This window comes from Eucalyptus grandis, chromosome 11 (assembly GCF_016545825.1).
Source record: "Eucalyptus grandis isolate ANBG69807.140 chromosome 11, ASM1654582v1, whole genome shotgun sequence".
In the NCBI taxonomy this organism is placed as follows: Eukaryota; Viridiplantae; Streptophyta; class Magnoliopsida; order Myrtales; family Myrtaceae; genus Eucalyptus; species Eucalyptus grandis.
The window spans coordinates 45,566,043-45,590,269 of record NC_052622.1 but is presented as its reverse complement, the minus strand read 5'-3'; the positions used below and the strand labels follow the sequence as shown (position 1 = coordinate 45,590,269).

The 24,227-nt window shown below is 39.1% G+C and overlaps 2 protein-coding genes across 2 annotated transcripts; both read right to left on the bottom strand.

The window, feature by feature from the left end:
• Nucleotides 1-1,988: 1,988 nt before the first annotated feature.
• LOC104419614 (phospholipase D delta) lies at nucleotides 1,989-9,195 on the bottom strand. The gene is made up of 10 exons (XM_010031328.3): nucleotides 8,000-9,195; nucleotides 7,629-7,745; nucleotides 6,843-7,037; nucleotides 5,581-5,904; nucleotides 5,422-5,493; nucleotides 5,061-5,208; nucleotides 4,556-4,704; nucleotides 4,002-4,148; nucleotides 3,152-3,352; nucleotides 1,989-2,775 (listed from the first exon to the last, which is right to left on the bottom strand). The coding sequence occupies exons 1-10, from the start codon at nucleotides 8,942-8,944 to the stop codon at nucleotides 2,485-2,487; spliced, it is 2,589 nt and encodes an 862-aa protein (XP_010029630.2). The 5' UTR covers nucleotides 8,945-9,195; the 3' UTR covers nucleotides 1,989-2,484.
• Nucleotides 9,196-18,184: 8,989 nt separating this feature from the next.
• LOC120289962 (protein tas-like) lies at nucleotides 18,185-23,000 on the bottom strand. The gene is made up of 12 exons (XM_039305381.1): nucleotides 22,841-23,000; nucleotides 22,655-22,754; nucleotides 22,429-22,537; nucleotides 21,871-21,962; nucleotides 21,135-21,191; nucleotides 20,920-21,028; nucleotides 20,733-20,834; nucleotides 20,581-20,645; nucleotides 20,385-20,431; nucleotides 20,169-20,291; nucleotides 19,595-19,648; nucleotides 18,185-18,330 (listed from the first exon to the last, which is right to left on the bottom strand). The coding sequence occupies exons 1-12, from the start codon at nucleotides 22,902-22,904 to the stop codon at nucleotides 18,185-18,187; spliced, it is 1,068 nt and encodes a 355-aa protein (XP_039161315.1). The 5' UTR covers nucleotides 22,905-23,000.
• Nucleotides 23,001-24,227: the final 1,227 nt, after the last annotated feature.

Below are 24,227 nucleotides of genomic sequence, written 5' to 3'. Positions count from 1 at the left end.
TCAAAATTGTATTACAATTATATATACCGAAAATAAAATATACGTTTACTCGTGCAATTTCTTGTACAAGGGTTTTGGTTGAGAGAAATTTTATTAAACTTCCATATGCTATTAAAACAGTAATATAACTGGGGTGTCACAAAAAGTACAAACAAAAAGTCAGATTATGTAAGATCGCAATCTCCAAAAGAATTATCATATTATTCAAATTACTAGTTTATGGCTAATGTGATGTGTGAGGAGTGGGAGACAGTATTAGAGAATACTTTGCAAAGCATGAAACATGGACATCGAGAATAAGTGAGAAAGCATATTCTCTAATTGGCTGGACACCTCTCGGGTATCAATTCCTAGGTATTTGGTGCTAAGTAGTAATTTCTGTTTATCGTCATGTAAAGAGCGTCCTCGTCCATCATGCTCTTTATCTTCGTTCTCGCCGTCTTGCCTATCAAACAAAAGCATCAAAGTCTACACACATCTGTGAAAGCACATTCATGTAAATCTCTTGAACTGTAGCTGACTTGGGATTACCTTCAGGTCACATCGGTAAGACAATATATACAGCAAATCTCACATTAGCTCTAATTTTTCCAGGAACCTTCATGGCCAGCTCCATCGGAAGGACGTTATCAGCTCCTGCTCAGACCATGCTACAAGCATCTGAGAGTGGCTTGTGGACTAAACTAACTACAAGAAGTCTACCGATTCTAAGAATTCATTGATACGGCAAACAGTACTAGTTAAAGACTTAGATCCTAAACATAAAAACAGAGAGAGATGAAAATGGTAATCGACACACGAACAAAAGATTTCACCAATACTTTTGAGTGAAATGAGCCATCTCCAATTGTTTTTCCAGTAGGTGGATTCACTTTTGTAAGTCAAATATGTGTAGAAGCACATTATTATGATTAAAGGAGGCATGCTTAGTCCTCTAGTGGAATATCTTGAGTATAGAGAGGAAACCCATACTTGCAACATAAAAAAAAGGAGAATTACACAAAAAGTCATAAACCTATTGCAATTGTGCCAATTCAGTCCTAAACTTTTTTCTTTAGCCAATTCAGTCCTAATCATTTTGCAATTGTACAAATTTAGTGCATCTAGCCAAATTTAGCTGGCTGGCACTAACGTGGGCACAAGCCAGTGATGGTCATTTGACGAACGTTGACGTGGCATTTTTATTTATTTATTTTTAAATTAATATTTTTTTCGAATTTTTAAATTTTCTCCATCCATCTTCTCCTTCCTCGGCCACCGCCGGCCAAAGGTGAGGGCCGAGGTCAGCCTTGCCAACCAATGGCAAGGCTCGCCCCCACCAGCCATGGTGAGGGCCAAGCTCGCCCTCGCCAGTGCCTGATGAGGCTCCTTGCCCAAGAATGGCAAGTTTGAGGCCTTGCCGAATCTGGCGAGGCTCAGCCCTAGGCGAAGTCAACCCTCGCCATGGTTGGGCGAGCTTAAGCCTTGCTAGATCTAGCGACAGCGGCCTCATCAACCACTAGCAAGGTCAACCATCACCTTGGCTAGGCAAGGCCAAGTCTCGCCAGATCTAGCAAGGCCTCACCCAGCCAAGGCGAGGGTCAACCTTGCCATCGCTGGGCGAGACTCGCCTTCACTAGTGGCCGGCGGGGGCGAGCCTTGCCACTAGCTAGCAAGGTTGACCTTGTTGTCCAAAGAAAGGAGAAGGTGAAGAAAAAAAAAATTCAAAAATTCAAAAAAATATTTAAAATTTTGAAAAAAAAAAAATTGCCACTTCATCATTTATCGACAGCCGTCACCACTAGCCAATTTTCGCCGGATGAACTAAATTGGCATAATTATAAAAGATTTAGAACTAAATTGGCCAAAAAAAAAAAGTTTAAGATTGAATTGGCACAATCGCAATAAGTTTAGGACTTTTTTGATAATTCTCTCACATAAAAGAGATTATGATATTCACCTCCATCGTCATACGATGACCATGCATCCAATGATCCCAGAAAATACTGGTTTTCAATATATGCAAATTGTTGAGCAGATCGAATTGCCTGGATGTAAGCTGTCTGAATGCTCATTTCAAATTGAAGGCATCAATCACTTCATAAAAAGCCAAGCTCTACTGTGTTCGACTACAATATAGCTTTCTGTACAGGAATTTCAAAATTACATCCTCATCCTCTAAATCACAAGAGCGCAGATGCTCCCAGATTTGTAACTGTAGACACCATCAACCAAAGCTGAAGGAGATACCGAACTGCTCGTATAGAATATTCACACCCTGGCCGAGATCACCACCGAGGATCCTCGTTTATGCGGGAGGTCTGGGAAACATCCAGACAGACACAGAAAAAAAAAACGAAACAGCAGAAGAATAATCTGAAATACGGCACCACACAAAGGCAATCAGACGGAAACATATAGCTCGTATACATCAGGAATGAAGCGACAGCCTAGGAAACATCTTTGCGGCTCCTGGGGCTGCATGGACATGGAGCCGGACAGAACCTAAGTTGTTAGAACATCAGGGATTGTAGTGGAATGAGCACCGACGACTTTGCCGCAGACATCAGGAAACTCCTCCGATCCTGGCAATGGCCCAACCCTCCCGTCTCGGTCCACCTGTATGGGATACCAGAGAAGGTGGCCCTGCAACGAACCTTGTTCCTTGTAGCTCTTCCAGTTATTTTCAGCTATCTTATTCACCCTCTTCACACATTCTAGACTGCCAGCCTCAATAAAGCATTCTTCCACTCCCCCAAAATGCTCTATCCACAGGGACATTCTGTATCCGAGTACCTAGACAGATGGGCAGAAGTGCAAAGTCACAACAATCATACCCGAAAATATGTATCTCAATGCAAATTGCATGTATCTCTGAGAGCCCATTACTCCATTCACAAGTCACAGTGACCTACTTTAGATGTGACTACATTCACCGTGTCAAAGCAAATACCAGAGTTAAAACTGTTTAAATTCTTATCTTCATAAAGTTAGGATGTAAAATTACATCGTTGAGAAAAAAAAAAGTCATGAATTGGCTCTGTTACGACCAGTTCAACAAGTGCAAACTGATTTGTATTCCACTGATTAAGTGAATATTTGCTTGAGAAAGCCAGCGCAAATATCCTAAAATCAGAAATTAGGCTTATGCAAAGAAGCCACAAGAAACAACCTGACCAAAAGGATGCCTCTTCTTTTGTGCCCAAGTGTGATGGGGCTGATATGCACCCATGGCAATCTCAGTATCTTTGGTACCAGCCAGTGATCTTTGGTTAATATTTGCTGATCCCAATAAAACGTACTCATCATCCACTACCATTCCTTTAGCATGAACATTTATCATAAATCGCCCGGACTTGTACGATTCCGAAACCTGCCATAACACGTCAAAAAACATCATATCCAAGCTTCATCAAATTATATGATGAGGAAAGCGGATTGACCATGTGTCAATCAATCTTGACTCAGGCTCCAAATGATGATTACTCGAGATAGGTTCACCTTATTTCTAGTCAAGCTTGAGCTCAAGCTACTCAGGTATCATGTCGAGTTGAGTTCAAGCATGCCAATACTTAGTTTGACAAGCTCCTAAACCAAATTGAGCTTCTGTTATTCTTTTCAAAAATATTTTTTAATTACAAAAAGGACACAAAAGTCATTCAAACTATATATTTAACCTTCATACACAAACATGCAGGGAAACCATTTGAGCTTACCAAAACTTAAGCTCAAGTTCATAATTAATGCTATTTTAATTGAGTCAAGCTCAATCCAAAATATTTTATATGTGATCAAGCTCAAGCTGAGTTTCAAGTCCTGAGGATGCAGGTCGAGTTAAGCTCGAGCTTTGCACTGTATCGACTTGACTTAGCTCGATTACAACTCTACGAACCATGTTGTCTAGGCATTCATGCACCGTTGAATGGGGTCTGGAGCTTGCAAATGTAATTATTGATTAATAGACCATTGGCATGTTTCAAGGACATGAAAACTAGTCAAAAACATACTGTAAGAAGCATTACCGCATCATCTGGAGAAGGTTGACCAGAATTATCTTCCCTTTTACCAAGACAGTAAAAATTAAGATAGTCCTGAGGATGAGAATCACCGAGCGCCATTTGCTTCAGTTGACTTGCAACAACTTTATACATCATTTGCATGGTCTGGTTCTGGGAAAAAAATAAGGCAAATAGTGTAAAAGAATTAGATTATGTGAAATTTGAGTCACCAAAGAATTAGAAACACATAATATTTTGCATAACTATTCAATTTAGTATTTTATGACTAATGTGATCTGTGAGGAGTAGGAGATGGCATTAGAGAATACTTTGCACAGCATTAAACATAGACATCCAGAACTAGTGAGAAAGCATATTCTCTAATTGGCTGGACACCTAAATGGAATCATTTACTTAGTATTTGCTACTCTATAGTATGTAGTAATTTCTGTCCATCGTCATGTAAAAACTGTCCTTGTCCATCATACTCCATATATTGCCTCTCACCATCTTCCCTATCAAACAAAAGCACCAAAGTTTACGCACATCTGCAAAAACACATTCATGTCAGCACCTACCTGCCAAAAGAGAATCTGTTGGATTGTAGCTGACTTGGGATCACCTTCAGGCCACATCGGTATGACAATATATACTGCAAATCTCTGCTTAGCTCTAATTTTGCTAGCAATCTTCAAGGCCAATTCCATTGGAATGAGGTTATCAGCTCCTGCTCAGGCCATGCCACAAATAGCTGAGAGTGGTTTGTGGACAAAAAACTAACTATAAGAAGTCTGCTGCCTACTAAGACTTCATTGATGTGGCAAGTTAACAACTTAGCTCCTTAACATTCAAAAAAGTGATGAAAATGGTCAATTGAAACACAAACAAAAGATTTAACCAATACTTTGGAGTGAAATGAGCAGTACTCAATATTTTTTTCTGGTAGGTCGATTCACCTCTGCAAGTCAAATATGCGTATAAGCACATGATTGTGATTAAACGAGCCACACTTAGTCCACCAATGGAATGTCTCGAGTATAGATAGGAAACGTGCACTTGCAACATAAAAGTCATGATATTCACCTGCATCATTATTCGACGGCCACGCATATGATGATCCCAGAAAATGCTGATTTTCAATATATACAAAATGTTGAGCAGATCTGATTGCCTGAACGTAAGCTGTCTGAATGCTTCTGTCTACTACTGCATCTTTTGTAACTATAAGATTCTGCACCAAAAACTACCAATAAGTAAGAGGATGCAGATACGAAATTAAAAAAAAAAAAAAAAAAAAATCCAGCAGAGAGAATCCTACTCCAGCACAAGTCCATTAATATGATTTTCTTCACCATTTTTCGAAATTCATTCAACTAAATAAAAGCAAAAAGGGAAGAAAAGTAAGGATACGAAATGAAGAAAGAAAAAGAGATTTCATGTAGACCTGCTTTTCAGCAATATCTTTTCTTTTTGTGGGAAATCCTTTGACTGACCCAGAGTCAATAGACCGGAAAATCTGCACAAGCAAACACAAAGCAAAAGGGCTAAATAAAAGAAAGATAACCTGAACACGCAATAATGACAGGGAACTTGCATTTCCAACCTGAACATGCCAGTTATTGTGATCATCTTCTTTAGAGACATAGAGATCTGGGTTGTCCTCAGGCACTACTGTAATACGATCATGGTGGTCATCCTTTGTAAGAGATGTACTATCATGTGACTCAGTTGATGTAGGACTCAATATCCAAGAGATACGGCCTATTTTTAATAAGGAATCATCATGCCGATTTTTTTTCCCTTTGGAAAACCATCTTGTTGCTTTCCTCCAACGTTGCTCAAAGTTCATCAGTACATCATAAGCAGCAGGCCCTTCAATCCGGCAGTGCAAGTCGTGCCACGGTTGTCTTGGAGCTTTCATTCCAGCCTGACAGATACAAAGTAAAGACACTCACTGGAAGAAAATCAAGAGATAATACCAACTTGTGCAGCAACTACCAGTGCACGGTACCAAAGTCCAAGATCTTACTGGTCACAAGACTCAAAACTGAAAGAAAGTAGCAAGATATCATTCCATTCACCCCTTTTTCAGGTTCTATCAATCAAATTCACAAGCTTTAGGTGTACCCACAGCATATAGATGGGCATTCTGGAGAGAACCTCTATATGAGCACAACCTTTTCAGCTCAAAGAAAGTTTAATGGCTTGACTCAACAATTACAAAAACTTAATTTAGTCAAATATATCTCGCTCATTTTATACTTGTCCATGCAACAAATTAAGATTGAAATGATACAAAGAACTCGCTTGTATCATGACAAATTCGATAAATAGACTAGAACTTGCATCCTGCGGCCACTTTCATAATCCAGAAGTTTAAATATGCTTTTGTGCCTTTCGCAAGGCTGTCAAAGGTTAAGTTCATATGCTTTATCCCAAAATCTTTTCCAGCAAGTCATTAAGCAGAGGCGTGAATCTTCTTTTGATCTTAGTACCAATCAATCCACTTCTTATGTGCAACCACGGCAATAAATTTCTGAAAAACAAGGAAGGAAACCCCCTCAAATTAGCAGACTTTGATTATCATTTAACTCTTAAAATTTTAATGCTACCACAACACTCGTGATCAAAATTCATCGATGTGACAAAGTAAATCTAATCAGAAACAGGCAGACTGTGTAAATCAGTTCTCGAGTACAAGTATCACGCCACTCTTCATGCGGGAAAGTTGGGAAAAAGAATGGGCTAAAAAGACTTCTATCAATTCAGAGTCTAAAATTTGACCGACATTAGAAGACAGTACACACAAGAGTATTTAAAAGAAAAGAAGAACTGCTAGGCAAAAAGCATAGACAAACAACTCACAGGAAATGTAGGATTGTGAAAGTCGTCCTTAAAAACAGTGTCAAGATCGCGAAATAGCCGATGCTCAGGTGTATCATATCGACCGTCACAAAGATCAATTCCTCCTATAAATGCAGTTATTTTTCGGTGATTACCCAATGCCTGGGTGTCCACCAGTATGCATTTTTGATGGTGTGTGAACATCGATCCAACAACCTGGAGAAAAAAATAATACAGTCAAAGCTTGCAACAGTTAGGAATTCAAGCAAGAAAGAGGATAAAGTTTGTCCATTCTCACAAGATTTATGCAGCCATGCTTAAGTAAAATGAATGCACATTACAAAGCAAACCTTATCCCTTAAGATAATCATTCCAAATTAACGAATGAGGATTATGTATAGCACAGAATATTCCTCAGAAAGTAGAGTACCTTTATGATAGCCCAAAAATGCAAGAAAAATTCATAAACAAGCGTTCAACTCTAAAAGTATGAAAAGGGACATTAGCTCTATGAGTGGGCTAAATGAGAGAGTCCATAGAGTCCATCAGTCACTTTATAAAGAGCATTCATCTCCAATGCCAAATCACCTCAGCAACTTCATAGGACATTTCTACAATAAAACGCATCTCCAACTACAAATATGCGAGGCAGCTAATTGCCTAGACATGAGGGAGCAACAAAACATCGCAATGCCATGTAGCTCATAAATGTGAAAGAGGTTATGGCTGTCCAATGCTAGTGCTAATCTCTAGATTTTGATAAAAGTTCCATGTGGTGAAACTGCAAGAATTCTAGGAAAAGCATACCTGCTGTTTAATATAGCCAAGTTTACCCCTGGCATTACGCGGCACCAGCACGCAGTTCACTGATGAATTCTTGAAAAAATCTCTAGTTTCTTCATCACGTGTCTGCATCACCCCTTCCTGCAAGAAATGCCGCCCGTGCACCCTTATTCATTTGTAGGGACAATATCGGGAGCCAAGAGAGACACTATTCCCTAATTCCTCACTAGACAAGTGCTCCTCGTAGCAAATACACTAACCATTATCATACTCTGGACAACAGGACCAACAACAACATAGTAATCGCCGATGCCACATGCCACCTCAATATACTAAAATAAGCAGATGGAAGCATGTGATCAAGGGCAATCCGACTTAAACAAACAACTTCTCACCTTGTTAATAAAGTGCTTGTCACGCGAAGTCTTATCATCCCAAATCAACAACAAAACGCGCACCCCCTCTCGGGACTTATACTTGAGCAATTCACCAAGCGTCAAGTCCCCGCCTAGCGGCATTCGCCGGGTCTGGGTACGCTCTCTAATGAGCTTAATATTATAAGAAACCGACCAACCAACAATATATATCAAATGGTGAGCCTCAGATATGGCGTGACAAATATCCTCCCAACACTTCTCATGCCTATAGACGCCTCCAGCATCACTCTCCAACTCAATACCAGGCGACATCCCATCGACCACATGAGCGTCCTGATACAGCCTGACGCTACACCCTTTTCTCAAGGGGAAATAAGTGTGCCTCACTCCCAGATGATCAGGATCTCCGGCAATGCTGTGCTGGTACACCGCGTTATTCTCCACGGACGTGAACTTCAGCTTGAGCTGGAGGCGGGAATTCGGCTTCGCTGAGGGTCCCCTCAGCGGGAAGGAACCGGAGATGTCCTCGCCAGATTTGATTTCCCGCGCCGAGATATTAACAGTGCCGATCAGCTGCGCGCAGAAGAGGTTGCTGTCCTTCACGCGGAACTCCAAGTCGACGGCGAAGTGAGCCAGGGGGATGCGGAACCGCTGGTCCCACCAGGGGTTCTGCATGTTGTGGAGGATGCGAGTGCGGGCGATGGTGGCGTGGGGGACGCGGACGGTGACGTAGGGGTCGGAGGTGATGACCTTCTTGTGGCAGCGGGCGTCGTGGACGCAGGGGTCCCGGAGTGGGGAGGCGGGGGCGAGGTCGCTGGAGCGGGAAGGCCGGGCGCAGGCGGAGAGGCACCGGCGGAGGCGGCCGGAGACCATGTCCATGGTGGGGAGGTTGGAGGCGGAGATGATGTGGAGGTCGAGGTCGCCGTGGAGGTAGGCGCCATGACCCGGAGGCAAATTCTCCATGGGAGAGATCGGAAGATGACGGAGATGGAAGGGCAGATGGGTTGACAGAGAAAGGCATGGTGGATGAGATGGCCGAGGGGTGGATGATATGGCCGGGAGAGTCGGTCGGAGAAGTGCCTTTCTTGAGGAAGAAGAGAGGGCAAGGAATCATGCGCAGAGAGAGAAAGCCAAGGCGACTCTGCAGGTTTCACCGTTTCAGGAGGAGCATACGAGATGAGGGCGGCGGTGAAATTGGCGACGCCGTGCATGTCGCCGACGTTTCAAGAGACAAGACAGAGTGCCAGTATCCATTCCATCAAATAGTCACGTGTACGCTGATTGGGCCCCACCTGACTTCCTCATATAAACACTTCAAAATTCTCCTGTTTGGTTCCCTCGCGTGCGCTTCCTCTTTCTTTCTCCTCTGACTGTCTATTCATCTTCCTCTTCTTCTTGAGAAAAATGACGTCACGCATGTGATAATTTTGATATGACGATGTCATGAGTACATTTTTCTTTTCTAACTACACGAGTCTTATGTAACTTTTCAATGGATCGCTTAAGCGATATATCTTTTTCGAAAAACGTTCACTTGAAGTGTTAGGTTTAGTTGAATCGGATGTTTTCAAAAAATTTGGTACTCAAGTGAGAACTTTTTTTTAAATGTAATGATATTTAAGTAGTTAAAAAAAATTTATGACATTCAAGTGAATATCGTACATAAGTTATGAAACTTGATAATATCATTGTTTCCCAAACAATAACAACTAGAGTTCGTAGTGCAAACAACAAGGGGTGCATAGTGGAAACTCAAGAAACCATCATAAGTGTCACGTGTGAATTGTGTTAAAGAAGTTCTACATCAAAAAACTAGTGTGGTATGAAGCAATTAATACCAGTTGACCCATGACTCATTGGCTTAAATTTTTTAGTAAAGATTGATCCAACTTGAAATATTAACAGGTTTGGACTTGACCATCCTCTTAATAATCTCCTTAGAAAAAGGTATTGGGCTTTTATTACCACTCCTGACAACAAGAATAATGCCACATAGTCTCTCCCTAGAAGAAGGTATTGGACTTTTATTGTGCAATCCTGACACCAAGAATAATGTCACCTAGTCTCTCCCTAAAAGAAGGTATAGGATTTCTACTGCCGACAACGAGAATAATGCCACATAGTCTCTCCCTAGAAGAATGCCACATAATCTCACCAAACTCGCAAACGAGAACAATGCCACATAGTCTCTCCCTAGAAGAATGCCACATAGTCTCACCAAACCCACAAACGAGAACTTGCATGATGTGTCACGACTATGACGCGCAAATGACATCGAGAAGGCTTCTACTGTGCACTCCTGACAATGAGAATGAGGCCACATAGTACAATGAGAATAATGCCACATAGTCTCTACCTAGAAGAAGGTATTAGGATTTTACTACATACTCTGAGAATAATGCCACATAGTCTCACCAAAAACGCAAATGACAACTCACATAGAATGACATGTCATGGCTATGACACGCAAACAACAACAAGAAGGAAGCCACATATTCTCACCAAACACGCAAACGACAATGAGAATGATGCCACATAATCTCTCCAAACACGCAAACGACAACTTGCACGGGATGATGAGTCACGACTATGATTATCTCACCAAACACGCAAACGACAACTCGCACAAGATGACGTGTCATGGCTATGACTCGGAATAAAAGGAAGTGAGAAGAGAGAGAGTGAGAGTGATGGGAGATGCAATTTGAGAAAACAGAAATAGAGAAATTTGAAGGTACTAATAAAGTGGGGGTGGAATAAAGTTGGGGTGGGCTATGTTGAGATGTGATTCATACTCCTCATCAATTGGGACGGTTGGTGAAGGATGAAGAAGAAAATGAAGTGAAGAGAGAGAGAGAGAGAGTGTGTGTGTGTGATGGGAGCTACAATTTGAGAAAAGTTGAAAAAGAAAAATTTAAAGTAAAGGTGGAGCCATGTTGAGGTGTGATAATCAAGCAAATTATCTTTCTCATTTTTACTCTCTATTTTTTTTTTACGTGGCGCTACCCAATATTTGGCATCTAAAAATTACAAGGTTTTTAACCCGCTAATAGGTTCTTGCGACGGTATATTATGTGATAGCAGCACATGGGATAAAAAAATCACTTAAAATCGAGATATGTATAAACAGTAGGGGCGTAGTAAAACTTGTCACAAATGGATTTCATAATGGCTGAACTATTATGATTAGTCAATGAAATCCCATCATCACTGTCATGACTTGTCATAGCTGTTTGGGTGGAATTATAATGTACATATCACATGAAATATATTCTTCAGTGAGATGAAATAATTGCACAATTTTTTCTAATTGGGTTCTTAGGTCCAGGTCTTAAAGTCGGGTCGTGAGGACCTCATGTCCTATCTAGACTTAGAGATCGTGGGGCTGGTCACACAATCACTTAGCTTGATGCCATATCCTCCTATACACAGCTAGACTAACCCGTGAAGAGAAAGAGGAAATGCACGGACTCGCGGTGAACAGATTAATATGCGATTGTTCCACCGCATCGTAGCCGTAGCATGACATCTTGAAGTTTCTTTGCTTCCTACTATTATTTAGGATATTAAGATGATTAATGGTCTGAATGAATTGTTTGATAACTTTAATTAATTAAAGACCTGTCAGTGAATTTGTTAAGCTATGAAAATTTCTAAAAATTAGCTTTTGAAGTTGTAATATTTAAGTATGTGACTTTGCTAAGGGTTATTAAATCTTTTAAAGGGTCAAAAAGGGTGACACGAGTTAGAATCAATGAAAATGCTTTGAAGGTTCATGAACGTGGAACTTATTGGTTTTCATATTAGTCATAATTGAGAAAAGTCAATTGGTAAATTAATTTTACTAACTTTAATATGCACAAGTGAATAAAAATTAGCACATGAGTTGTTGTCGAAGATTGAAGGTAAAAAACGTGTTGACATAGTATTTTTAGGTGCAACCAATATGGCTAGATAGGCATATAGATTATTATCAAAAGTGAAAATTCATTGAGTTTGTTTTGCTGGAATTTTTTCTTCAACAAAATATCTTTCACTAAAGGTTTTTTTTTTTTTTTTGGTCAACAAACGTTGGTAGTCACATGAGTAACATCATTATTGATTTTTAGACCAATGTTGAATTAGGTGTTTGATTTACTTAACTAGTGTTAATTCAAGATTGCATTATTTGATTTTTAGGCGGATTAAGCTCTATATTCACTCAAACTTTCCATCCAAGGCAAGTGAATCTCTAGGGGGTAAAGTGGTTTGTTTCTCTTAGTAATCTTGATCCTTATTTGGTTTTAGCTTAAAGTATAAATAATATTATCCATTCACGTTGTTAAAAGAAGTTAATGATTACCTAATGAGCTAATAAGAGGCAAACTATGTATTAGAGATATAGATATATTTAAGAGATGTATCTTAATTGATTCTATTTGATTCTTTTGATATAATTGATATTTCATTACCTTAGATAGTTAAGCTCTAAAGCCTTATATATAGGCTCATATATTCTTCATTAAAGATGTACTAAATATTACATTTTTCTATCAATACATTTTCTCAACTTTGTATCAAAGCCTCCTTTCCTAAGGCAACTAAGGTGTGCCCATCAAGTCTGCTACAAGGTGGCCGCCATGCATCTCTACCGATTATTCATCAAGACCAAACTTTTGAGTCGTTGTCCAACATACTTGCACTGTTGATTTCAGAAAAATGCCGTGATCATCAGACTTGCCATCCTCTGACGAGAGAAATACTGAAATTTGGTCACCAATTGCCGCCGAACGTAGGCACACGCCCTACAACGTTACTCAAAGTTATTTGACGTTCTAAGCCGTTTTTAGCCTTATTTACTCCATACAAGCTCTCTAGGTATTAGTTTCTGCACTTTTTTGGTCCAATCTACTATGTCGAAGTTGGTATAGTGCCTATTATGGATAAATTAGAAGTTTTGATGTTCAATTACCATCAAGTACAACCTACACAACTTACAAGGACTGCTAATCGATCCAAAAATCAAGGTCTACGTGCAAATTCATCTGTCACCACTACTATCGTAAAGACTTCTCCTAATAGATTGTCTGTTACGTTTTTCGTTAGAGGATCTTCATCTCATTCTTCGAGAGTTTGGTACTTCTAGCTTCTTTGTTCCATCTATTATGTTTGTCGCTTTAGGTACTTCTGATTCGTGGTATTCTGACTCTGCTTGCTATGATCATATGACCTCCAATCCTGATTTATTTCAATCCAAATCATTCAATTCACATGTCCCTCCTATTCACACTGCAGATAATTCTCAAATTAGAGTTAGCTATACAAGAAACATTTCAACATATACATTATCCTTACCTAATACATTCATCATTCCCAAATTGTCCCTAAATTTAACTTAGTAGGACAATTATGTGAACTTGGCTTTGATGTCCACTTCTTTTCTCATGGTTGTCATGTGTAGGATCTACGGACAGGACAGACTATTGGGATAGACCATAGAGTGGGCCGGCCATTTGAGCTTGTTTCCTTGAATATTGCCAACTCCTTTACCGGTTGTGTAGCCACAATGTCATCTAAAACTTGGCATTCTCGGTTAGGTCATGCTTCATCCTATAGATTAAAATCCTTAATTTCATTGGTCATTTATGTTCTCTTGATAATAAACATTTTGATTGCCTACCTTGCCAATTGAGAAAATATCATGCCTTGCATTTTGATCTTAGTGAATATGTCTCTCAAGCTCCTTTTGATCTTATTCACTCTAATATTTGGGGACCATCTGTGGGAGGCGCTTGCTATTTTGTAATCTTTGTGAATGATCATTCTCGTTATACATGGCTTTATCTTATGAAAATTCGATCTGACTTTCCTCATATCTATCATGATTTTGCTGCCATGATAAAAACACAATTTTCTCAAGATATCAAGGTTTTCCACACTAATAATGCCATGGAATTTTGAGTCACCGAATTTCTTAAAATTCTCTCCCAAAATGGCACTATTGTTCATCGTTCTTGTCCAAGGACTTCCCAGCAAAATGGTCAAGCAAAATGTAAACATAGGCATATTTTAGATATTACTCATACTCTTCTAGTCTCCGCTTCTTTTCCGAAATTTTTTTGGGGAGAGGCTTGTCTCACTATTGTATACACCATTAATCATACTCTGTCACCTGTAATAGGTAACATTTCTCCTTATGAGCATTTGCATGGTAGTGTACCCAACTACAATCTTTTCCGAGTCATTGGTAATCCTTGCTTTGTACATCTTCTCCTACATGAATGCACAAAGTTAGAGCTTTGTGCTCAATTATGTTGCTTCCTTGGAATGGTATTGTGCACAAAGGTTACAAATGTTGGGATCCTATATCGAATCGTCTTTGTTTATCTTGTCATGTTACATTTTGAGAACACAAGATGTTTTCTTCTCTTCATCCCTTCAAGTCATTGTCTCATGTTCCTTTCTTCACTAATACTTCTATGGATTTATTTTCGGAAGACCCCACATCTTCCTCCACTCGTGAATCTCCCTCTCCAAAACTATCTCCCCCTCCTCCTTCTAATTTTGATGCAGGTTCTACTGACGATACCACCTTTGCAGCTTCTAACATGTCTACTCCATCAGTGGATTCTCCACCAGTTGACATTCCATCATCCTCTATCCGTCGCTTCACCAAAGTAAGTCAACCTCTTATTCGACTTCGTGATTATCACTACTACTCTATTATTGCTTCCCTTTCTTAACCTCGTACATATAGAGAAGCCAACACTAATCCTCTATGGCAACAAGCAATGGTAGATGAGTTGATTTGGTTGATTTACTTCCTGATAAGTCCGCTATAGGTTGTATATAAGATTAAAATAAAGGCAGATGGTACTATGGATCGTTACAAAGCTCGACTAGTGGCGAAAGACTTTACTTAGGAATATGGAGTTGACTATGAATAGACTTTCGTTCTTGTTATAAGTCTTACTTTTGTCCATAGTCTTCTTGCTATTGTTGTAGTTAAGAGCCGGTCTCTATTCAAGATGGATATTAAAAATGCATTCTTGAATGGTGATCTTATGGAAGAAGTCTATATGGTGCCTTCTCCTAGATATACTCATTCTTCCAACAAAGTGTGTCGATTACGCAAAGCATTATATGGTTCAAAACAAGCTCCTCGTGCATGGTATTCCAAATCTAGCTCTAACATGGAATCTCTTGGCTTCAAATGCAGTCCTTATGATCATGCTCTTTTGTTCAACACATATCTCGTGGGTATATTATGCTACTCTTATATATGGACAACATGGTTATTACTAGCAATGATTATATTGGCATTTCAAAGTTTAAGCAATATCTAAGTCAACAATATGAAATGAAAGATCTCAGGCAACTCAGTTACTTTTTAGGCTTGGAGATTGATTCAAATCCCTCCGGTTATTATCTTTCACAAGCCAAACATGCCACTAATCTTATCTCTCGAGCTAGGCTTACTGATAACAGGATCACTACCACTCCTATTGAGACTAATGCTAAATTTGATGCTAGAAATGGGGCTCCTCTTTTGAATCTTACACTTTATCGACAGCTTGTCGACAACCTTATATATCTCACTATCACTCGACCCGACATTACATATGCTGTCCATATTGTTAGTCAGTACATGATTGCGCCTCACACGACACATTTTGCTACAATACTTTAAATTCTTCGCTACATCAAGGGTATATTATTTCATGGCCTTCACTATTATTCTCAATCTACCTTGGAATTGGAGGCTTATTCTTATGCTAACTAGGCTGATAACCCTCAAGATCATCACTCCACTAAAGGCTACTGTTTCTTTTTGGGCACTTGTCTCTCGTCTCTTGGCATAGTAAGAAACGGACTATTATTACTCAATCTAGTATAGAAGTAGAACATCAAGCTCTTGCTAATACAACATCAGAGTTACTATGGTTGCATTGGCTACTAAAAGACATGGAAGTGCATCAACGGAGTGGAATATTAATTCATTACGATAATCGAAGTGCTATTCAAATAGCACATAATGATGTTTTCCATGAACAAACTAAGCATATTGAGATAGACTATCATTTTATTCAATCTGATATTCTTCATGGCATTGTTCAACTAGTCTCTACTTCATCCACTGAACAGATTGATGATGTCTTTACCAAGACACATCCACCTAGGCATTTTCTAGATCTCTTCTCCAAACTCAAGTTGATTTCTTTCAAATCACCTTAAGGTTGAAAGGGGATGTTAGAGATATAGATATATTTAGGAGATGTATCTTAACTGATTCCAATTTGATTCTTTTGATGAAATTGATATTTTGTTACCTTAGATAGTTAAGCTCTAAAGCCTTATGCATAGACTCATGTATTCTTCATTAGAGATGTACATAATATTACATTTTTCTATCAATACATTTTCTCAACTCTATGTATGAGTGAATTTATATGATTTTGTATCATGGAGGTGATGCCATGTCCATTTAAGATGAAAATGATGCTCGTTGATGCCTACCTGCTCGTTGATGCCTACCGATGCTTTTATCTTGAAATTATTATTGATATTGCATGAAAGATCCATTATGTTTATGATGCCACTAGAAGATGCTATGAGTCGTTGTATAGAAAATGGATATATTTCATAATTAAAAACATGGTTGAATGATTTCAAGAGGATTTTGAATGACTTTGACGAGTAGAGATATTAGAAAGATGAAACTATGAATGTAAATAGATGCAACAATAATTGTGTCCTACAAGAAAAAAAAAACATATATTCACTGCATATAAATTCTTTTGTGAATAGCAAACTTCATTGGTCAAAATTTTTAGTTAGTGATTAAGTTTTATTAATCAAAGGAAATGAAATTTGGTCCAAAATGTAAGAATTGTAGAGTAGGGGCAATTTCATAATTTCAATAAGTTAAGGTCTCATATTGTAAAACTGAAAACTATGGGAGCTGTTTACATATTAAGGATACTTATGATGGTAGGTTCTTGGTTTATTACACAATTAATTGTCCAATCTAGACATTTTATCTAACTAATCAAAATTTGCACTTCATTGCAAAACCATTTTGAAAAGTGGGTTGTTTTGACAATTTAACATAGTCTGGGACATTTAATATAGTGTTGGATTTTCACATGGTTCAATTAGCAAGTACATAGAGTTTAGTAATTAACTTGATTAGTAAATCTAGATTAAGAAAAAATTGAGAAATAAGTCACGTTAGAATTAATGCCTCGCAATTTGGACTGATGATAAGCTACAACATGTGGGTAGAGATGTTAGGATGCATAGAATCTTTTAGGAGCCCCACTTTACAATATGAAAAGTATCGGGAGATAAATGTTTTTTATATCGATAAACATGGTTATGTAAATATTATTAGCCGTGAATGCGACCCATGCCATATAAAAAGTGAAATGAGAAAGATGAGCAATTTTGGGGTTAGGCATGTATTTCAGTTGTAATGGCAAATTGGGCATATTGATAAAATCATAAATACTTAATTGCCCTTTTTAAAACTCAATCATACTTTCATGATGAGTTTTAAGATTTTTATTGCACAAATATACACATATCTTACCCACCCCATTGGTGGCAAAGATGGTGGAGCAAGCCAGAGTTCAACTCCCCACCTCGTCATTTGCGCGACTTACCTACACCTCATGGGAGGTGGGTCCCTGCGGGTCGCCACCGGCTGCCAGCTAAAAGTAACTTTTGAATGCCGTAAAATTTGCCAAAAGTCACCCTAGATAAATATGGTCAGGATAGAATGAATATGTGCCAAGAATTATCCCATGAGATGATTATTGCATCTCTCAGATTTATTCATTTCAAACTGAAGGCATCGGATGCTTCATCAAGAGCGAAGCTGTTTTCAACTACATTTGTACACCAATATCCACATTACATCAGATGCTCCCAAATTGTAATAACAGAAACCTTCAAACCAAAGTTGAAGAGACACCGAGCTGTTCAAATATGACATTCACGCCATGGATGCGATCACCACTGACGATCCTCATTATGCAGGTGTCCAGGAAAGATTCAGATAGCCATGGTAAAAAAAAAAACGAAAGAATAATCTAGACCGCCGCACCGCCCAAAAACAATTAAACGGAAATCATACAACTTGTACACAGTGAGAATGAAGCGACAGCCCAAGAAACATCTTTGCAGCTCCTAGGAGTGGATGGACATGGAGTGGGACAGAACTTAAGTTGTTAGCACATCGGGCATTGTATTGGAATGAGAACCAACAACTTTACCGCCAACATCAGGAAATTCCTCAGATCCTTGCAATGGCCCAATATTCCCGCCAAATATAGCACTCGCTACCAGAGGATGTCTCAAAACAAAGGCTGCATTAAGCAAAATGCTGTAAGAGGAAAAATGTGCCATACCAAAAGAGGAGCTTAAAAACTGAGGGCATGCAGAACAATAGCACTTCAAAAGACAACTGAAAACATGGTCTATGCAACTAGAAGGAACAAATGCAGTATCTCTGCTTCGTTTCAACATGACATCACAATTATAAAAGACTAATAAATAGAAGCACAGTATTGTGAACTCCAGTAATTCACTCCTACTAGTGAAAACCTAAATTTTAACTCTGTCTCTGTATCATTGAGCTACTCACGTGGGCACAGATAATTTTTCAAGATTAATGTTTCTAAGGCTGAAAATTTTGCCCAGTCCAGCAAGGTCTATAATTTCCTAGATTACCTCTTTTCTTTTTTGATTAGTGAAAGGTGAGGGACAACCAGCGCTAACAGCTCCCTCTGGGCATTAGCACGAGGTTAACAAAACCACTAATACTATGTATTCAATTAGAGCCACAGCTATTCCAAACCAGATGCCAAGATGCTAGTAGCCAAAAAGTCTCCACACAATTATCATGACATTTAATAAAGTAGTTAATGTTCTTAATTATCATGATTCTTCAGTCGCCAATTATGGTTCTAGAAAATCATGATTCTTTTTCAGTGAGTCTGTTTATAGATTATTCATAACAAAAGAAAAGCAGAGGAGCAACTTCGCTATGTGTTCAACATTGAGAAAGCCAACTCAGAAGCTCCCAATTACAAAAGAGCTTTGCGCCTACAAAAGAAATTTTCTCCCTAACATCATCACCCCTAAATATTCTACCGGAAGCAGCCCTCTTGATTCTTATAAGAACAGCATCAACATCTTTAACAAGAGAAAACTATGCAGCTTACAATTCCTGGCGTTTCATATAAAACACAAAAAGCATTCCAAGAAAGCTTAATCCACAGGTGAGGGAAAGGCGAATTATCTCAATAGACAACTCGATATGCTAAGTTATCTTATTAAACCTTTGAGCCATTTGAATCCCACGATACTTACCAAACAAAAAATAAATAAATGTATGATCTCTCACGATTGGAGCTTTTGTTGCATTCCATTTCACTCCACATCATTGCACCAGACACAGCACATCTAAAGTGGATATGGTTTTAATATAATAAAGATCACAAAAACTTGATAAGTTGCAAAAGTTGATTCCTAAGGATATTCAAGATATTCAAACAGGAGAATTTACATGTCTAGACCAAACAATAGAACACTAAGCACATACGAGGCAAGCAAAGATCAGTTCAATACCAATTGCCAATACTACAGGACGTAGTCCATACTTGTCTGCAATTTTAAGGTACCCTGTAATAGAAACAGGATTAAAAGAGTTGGTACAGGATCCCAATTATGGCAAAGATAATGACAGGAGAAGAAGCCTGTACATTTTAATAAATGAAGGTTGGGAGGAGGAGGAGGAAGAAGAAGAAGGGGGGCACGGGTTTCCATAGGCAGAAGTACAAACTCATGATGAAAAGCAGGTGCATGACCACAAGCTCATGTAAATGCTCAATAAAAGCATTAGTATGGTAGTTGAAGAGAGAGAAGGGGGAAGAGAGAGAGCCAAGGGTGAAGTCCCCCACAGTTACATCATCTTCTAACACATAGTGGGATGGATTCTAGAATCTCAACCACTAACATGCAAAAACTTTAAAAACATTGCCAAGCAACATAATGTAATCATTGGAGTTATATCAGAAACTTAAGCAAAAATTGTGTTTATCCAATATGATCAAAAGGTATTAAAAGTTCTTTTTTCGCCTTCTTTCTTAGATTGTTTGAATGATTTATATTCGAGAAGTTATCTCCAGAAAGAATATACCAACCATGATTGCTGCCGTCACGATACTATTGGACAAGTTGTACCTTGATTCTCCTTCTGAATACCTCCCTGGAGAAGAAGCCCAATTTATGTAAGATGAAGCCCATGTATCCCGAGGGAACACTTCTGAAATAAAGAGATAAATGTAAAATGCAGGGCTTCACCTTCGAAAGATTCAACCGAGCATCCGGTGGTCCACCATCAGGCAAAAGTATTTACCAGAAAGTATACCCATCGCTAGAGGGCTGTAGGCCAATAAGCTGATCCTGCAGACATAAATTCAAAAGGGGAAAAAAATAATCAAGGAAAGAATACCCAAGAAGATCAAAAGAAAACATCTGCAAATAGAGAAGATTACTAGCACACAAGTATGTAGAGTAGTGCAAAGTTTGATGGGATCCAGTTGAACAAATACCTCTCGTGATGGCAGCATTCTGCCATCCCTGAATCGAAAGTTCGACAGAGCAAACTGTAGCAATTCTAAAACAAAGGTGGCAAGGCAAATTTAGCCTCAATATGCAGTGGTGAAAAGAAGAGAGATTTCCTAACAAGAGTGAGGAATACTACCTGCACTGACACAACCTTAGGATAGGAAGGAACTCTTTCAGCAACGTGGAGGAATTTCATGACACCATAAGGTGTTTCATTACTGAGTCCAACATATCTAATCTACAAAGCATATTTGCAATCAGAGATGTCAGAAAATATCGCAAGAACAGATTCATAGGGCCAAGTCTTAAATATGTTTACTGACCTTACCAGAGGCAACGGCTCTGCCAAGTGCCTCAAGTTGTTCCTCTATGGTAATTGCTCTGTACTGATGGGTTGGATCATACTCAGACTCTCCAAACATCGGCACATATCTGTTGAAAATCCACTAAAAGAAAAAGAAAAATCTCCCAATATATCAGACATCATCAGTCCTTTCCAACAAAATCAAGAAACAGAGGGTTGTATTGACATACAAACCGATCAGGCCAATGTATTTGATAAAGGTCGATGTAGTCTGTCCTCAATCTCAATAAGCTGCAACATTCATGAATGAGCCATCACAAGATATTATATGCTGATAATGCAAGTATGAACATCATAATACAAACAATTCTTCGATAATTAAGTGTCGGTGCTCTTCATTTAACAAACTTTGAATGGCCACAATTCTTTCAGTTACAGAAAGATAAATAGTGTTTCAGTTGAAATATGATAAGTCCCCAGTATAGTGGTAAAACTCAAATTTTCTAGAGTCTTCCCGAATACCATGTTGGACAAGCATCAGCCCATCCTCTTGGTAAGGTCAATAAAATCGCATTGGAGAAAGACTCAGGTTTTGGTGATTTAGTTCCTTAAATAAAACTAGTGCACGAACAGAAAAGATTTTCTGGCCAACTAAAACGATTGGCAAAATGACAAACAACTAGTTTTCTTGACAAGGGCAAACACATAGGCAAATATGGCTTTATTTATTTCGAGATATGGGTGAGTAAGGGACTCAACCACTTCTCGCCTGAAACTGGTGATATTCACTGAAATATGCAAAGACAAAACTAGATTTGATAGCATTTGTAGGAGGACGAGTGTGTAAAGAGGACTTATGGAAGAATAAGGGAAGCCAAATGATATTTTCCATCTAAATGGATCTAACACTCAGTGTAATTATTTCGATGGCAGAAATATCGAGTCCTAAGTGATGGAGCAACACGCAAACTTACCTATTATCAATTGCTTGGATATGTTCCAAGCATCCACACACTTGGGCCCATCCCTAATCCAAGTCATTTGCCCAGATGGTCCACTCACCTTCATGAAATTATTTTACAAAGACTCCTGTTAATTTAAAATTGGCCGGATACAATAAGAAAGATGCTATTTGGAAAATTGTTGCCCCATCCAAAATGAAAAGAAGACAATGGCTGCATTGATACAGTTAGGACCAGATAAGCACGACAGCTTAACTCCTCACTAACATGTACTATCCAGAAAACATATGATTTCCCTCCTAGTACTAGGATACCGAAGGACACTTCCCCTTAATGCACTCTAAGCTCATTCTATAACAAGAAAATGGAAACCCAATGCCATGAATGTCAATGACATTAAATCAATCCTAGGTTCTATACATTACCCTTAAGCAAATGCAATGCTACCACGTCAAACATTTACAAAGCAAAGGTAATATCATTAGGCAGGAACTAGGATCAGCTTATGCTCATCAAACAAGAAACAAGGCGAAAGGGTTAACAAAAGAATCGGAACATCGGCAAACCTTGGTGGCCAACACGACTCGATCGCGAGGAATTTTCCGGTCTCTAACCCACCGGCCGAGATACTCCTCGCTCCGGCCCTGAGTATCGGCACGCTGAGGCACTGGATACCTGCGCGCGCCATCCGAAATTCCCACACAAAAATAAAATAAAATAAACCGACGGAGATTCAGAGTTAAATCCAAACAAACGTTCGATTCTGAGCGTCGCGAATCCGTCAAAACGTACATTTCGGCGGAGTCGAAGAAGTTGATCCCGGCGCCAAAGGCGTGGTCGAGGAGGCGGAACGATTCAGACATCGAATTCTGCTCGCCGAAAGTCATAGTTCCTGAAGACAAAAAGCGAGCGATGTCAGCGGGCGCAAGAGACGGATGAGAGAGAGAGGAGGGAAAAGGGCGGTTTCGGAGAGAAAACCTAAGCAGAGCCTGGAGACGGAGAGGTCGGGAGCGAGGTTGAAGAGAGGCACGGCCATTGACATCCGCCTCGCGAGATGCTTCTGGTGAGCAGCCCAGCGAGAGCGAACGGAGCAGGAGCAGGAGCGGCGAGATAAGAAGAAGAAGAAGATAATGGAGGGAAGAAGAAGCAAAAGGAAACTCTAAAAATGTCCTTAAAAAAAAAAAAGAGAGGAAAATGGAAGAAGATGGAGATGCAGGGATCGAACCCCACTCTGTGATGTGTGCTGAGCGGTTTCTACCATTTGAGCTACATCCCTTTTGCTTCTACGTAATAAATTTAATAATTATAGTCACTAGTCACCTTCGGAGATTTTATTGTACATTATTTATTGAATTATGAGTCATCCTAATTTGTGGAATTGGACCGACGTGTGTAAGGTTGGCTCAGCGACCATCAATCTTAATCGTTTGATTTAAATTTCAAGAAATATGAAAAAAATTTATATGTGAATTTACGTAGCTCACCATCAACATTTTAGTGTTGTGTAAATTACGAAAGTTTCAAATTTAAAAAGAAAAGAAGTTAAAAAGTGCAAGAGTCATAAATCTTCAATCAAGAAGCAAAAGATAAAATTAAAATTAAATGAATTGCGTGAATTAATTAAAACGAACTTATATTCGAGATAAGGGACTTGCAAGCAAAGACAAATGATCCATATATGATAGGGAAAATTTTTTTACACTATTTAATACATCCATCATAGATAGGTCCCCCGACAACACGAATCTAATACACATCTCATTTTAGCATATCCGACGTGATATAATATTCCGCGACATCACAGTCCAATGCCTATTTCGTACTCAAATTTGGAATTCCCGAGTTTGGCCAATCTAAGTTCGATGCATCTCTCGCGGCCCTTCAGCAAAATGAGTGGAAAAGTGGGAACAAAGCATCTTTTCAGACTAAGCCAGATCGTACCAAGCTGATGTCCGTGTACTGTTCAACACATTTAGATACATGACCAAAACCTGACCCATGTCCGGACCTTTGCGACTCTGCTCTGGTGCAGAGTCTTGCGACTGCTTGATGGGACAACTTCTTGGGTGCGTCCGTACTCTAGTTCCCTCCTGAACTTAGGACACAAGCATTAACCTTTCACTTGATGTTTTTCTTCAGTTTGATCCCAGTTATGTTCTTTTCCATTCATTTTGCAATATCGACGCTCCCTTCTTCTTGCCGACATATCATTGTTTCCATCAATATCTCTAATGAAAAAAAGAAAGAGCAAATAGAAGCAGCTTATAATGATTATGCCTGTTGCGGAAGCATTTTCAGCATGTAACTGACTAGCCTTCGACTCCTTCTTCCCCTGTTGACTCCTCTCCATGTTCTCTATTTGAGA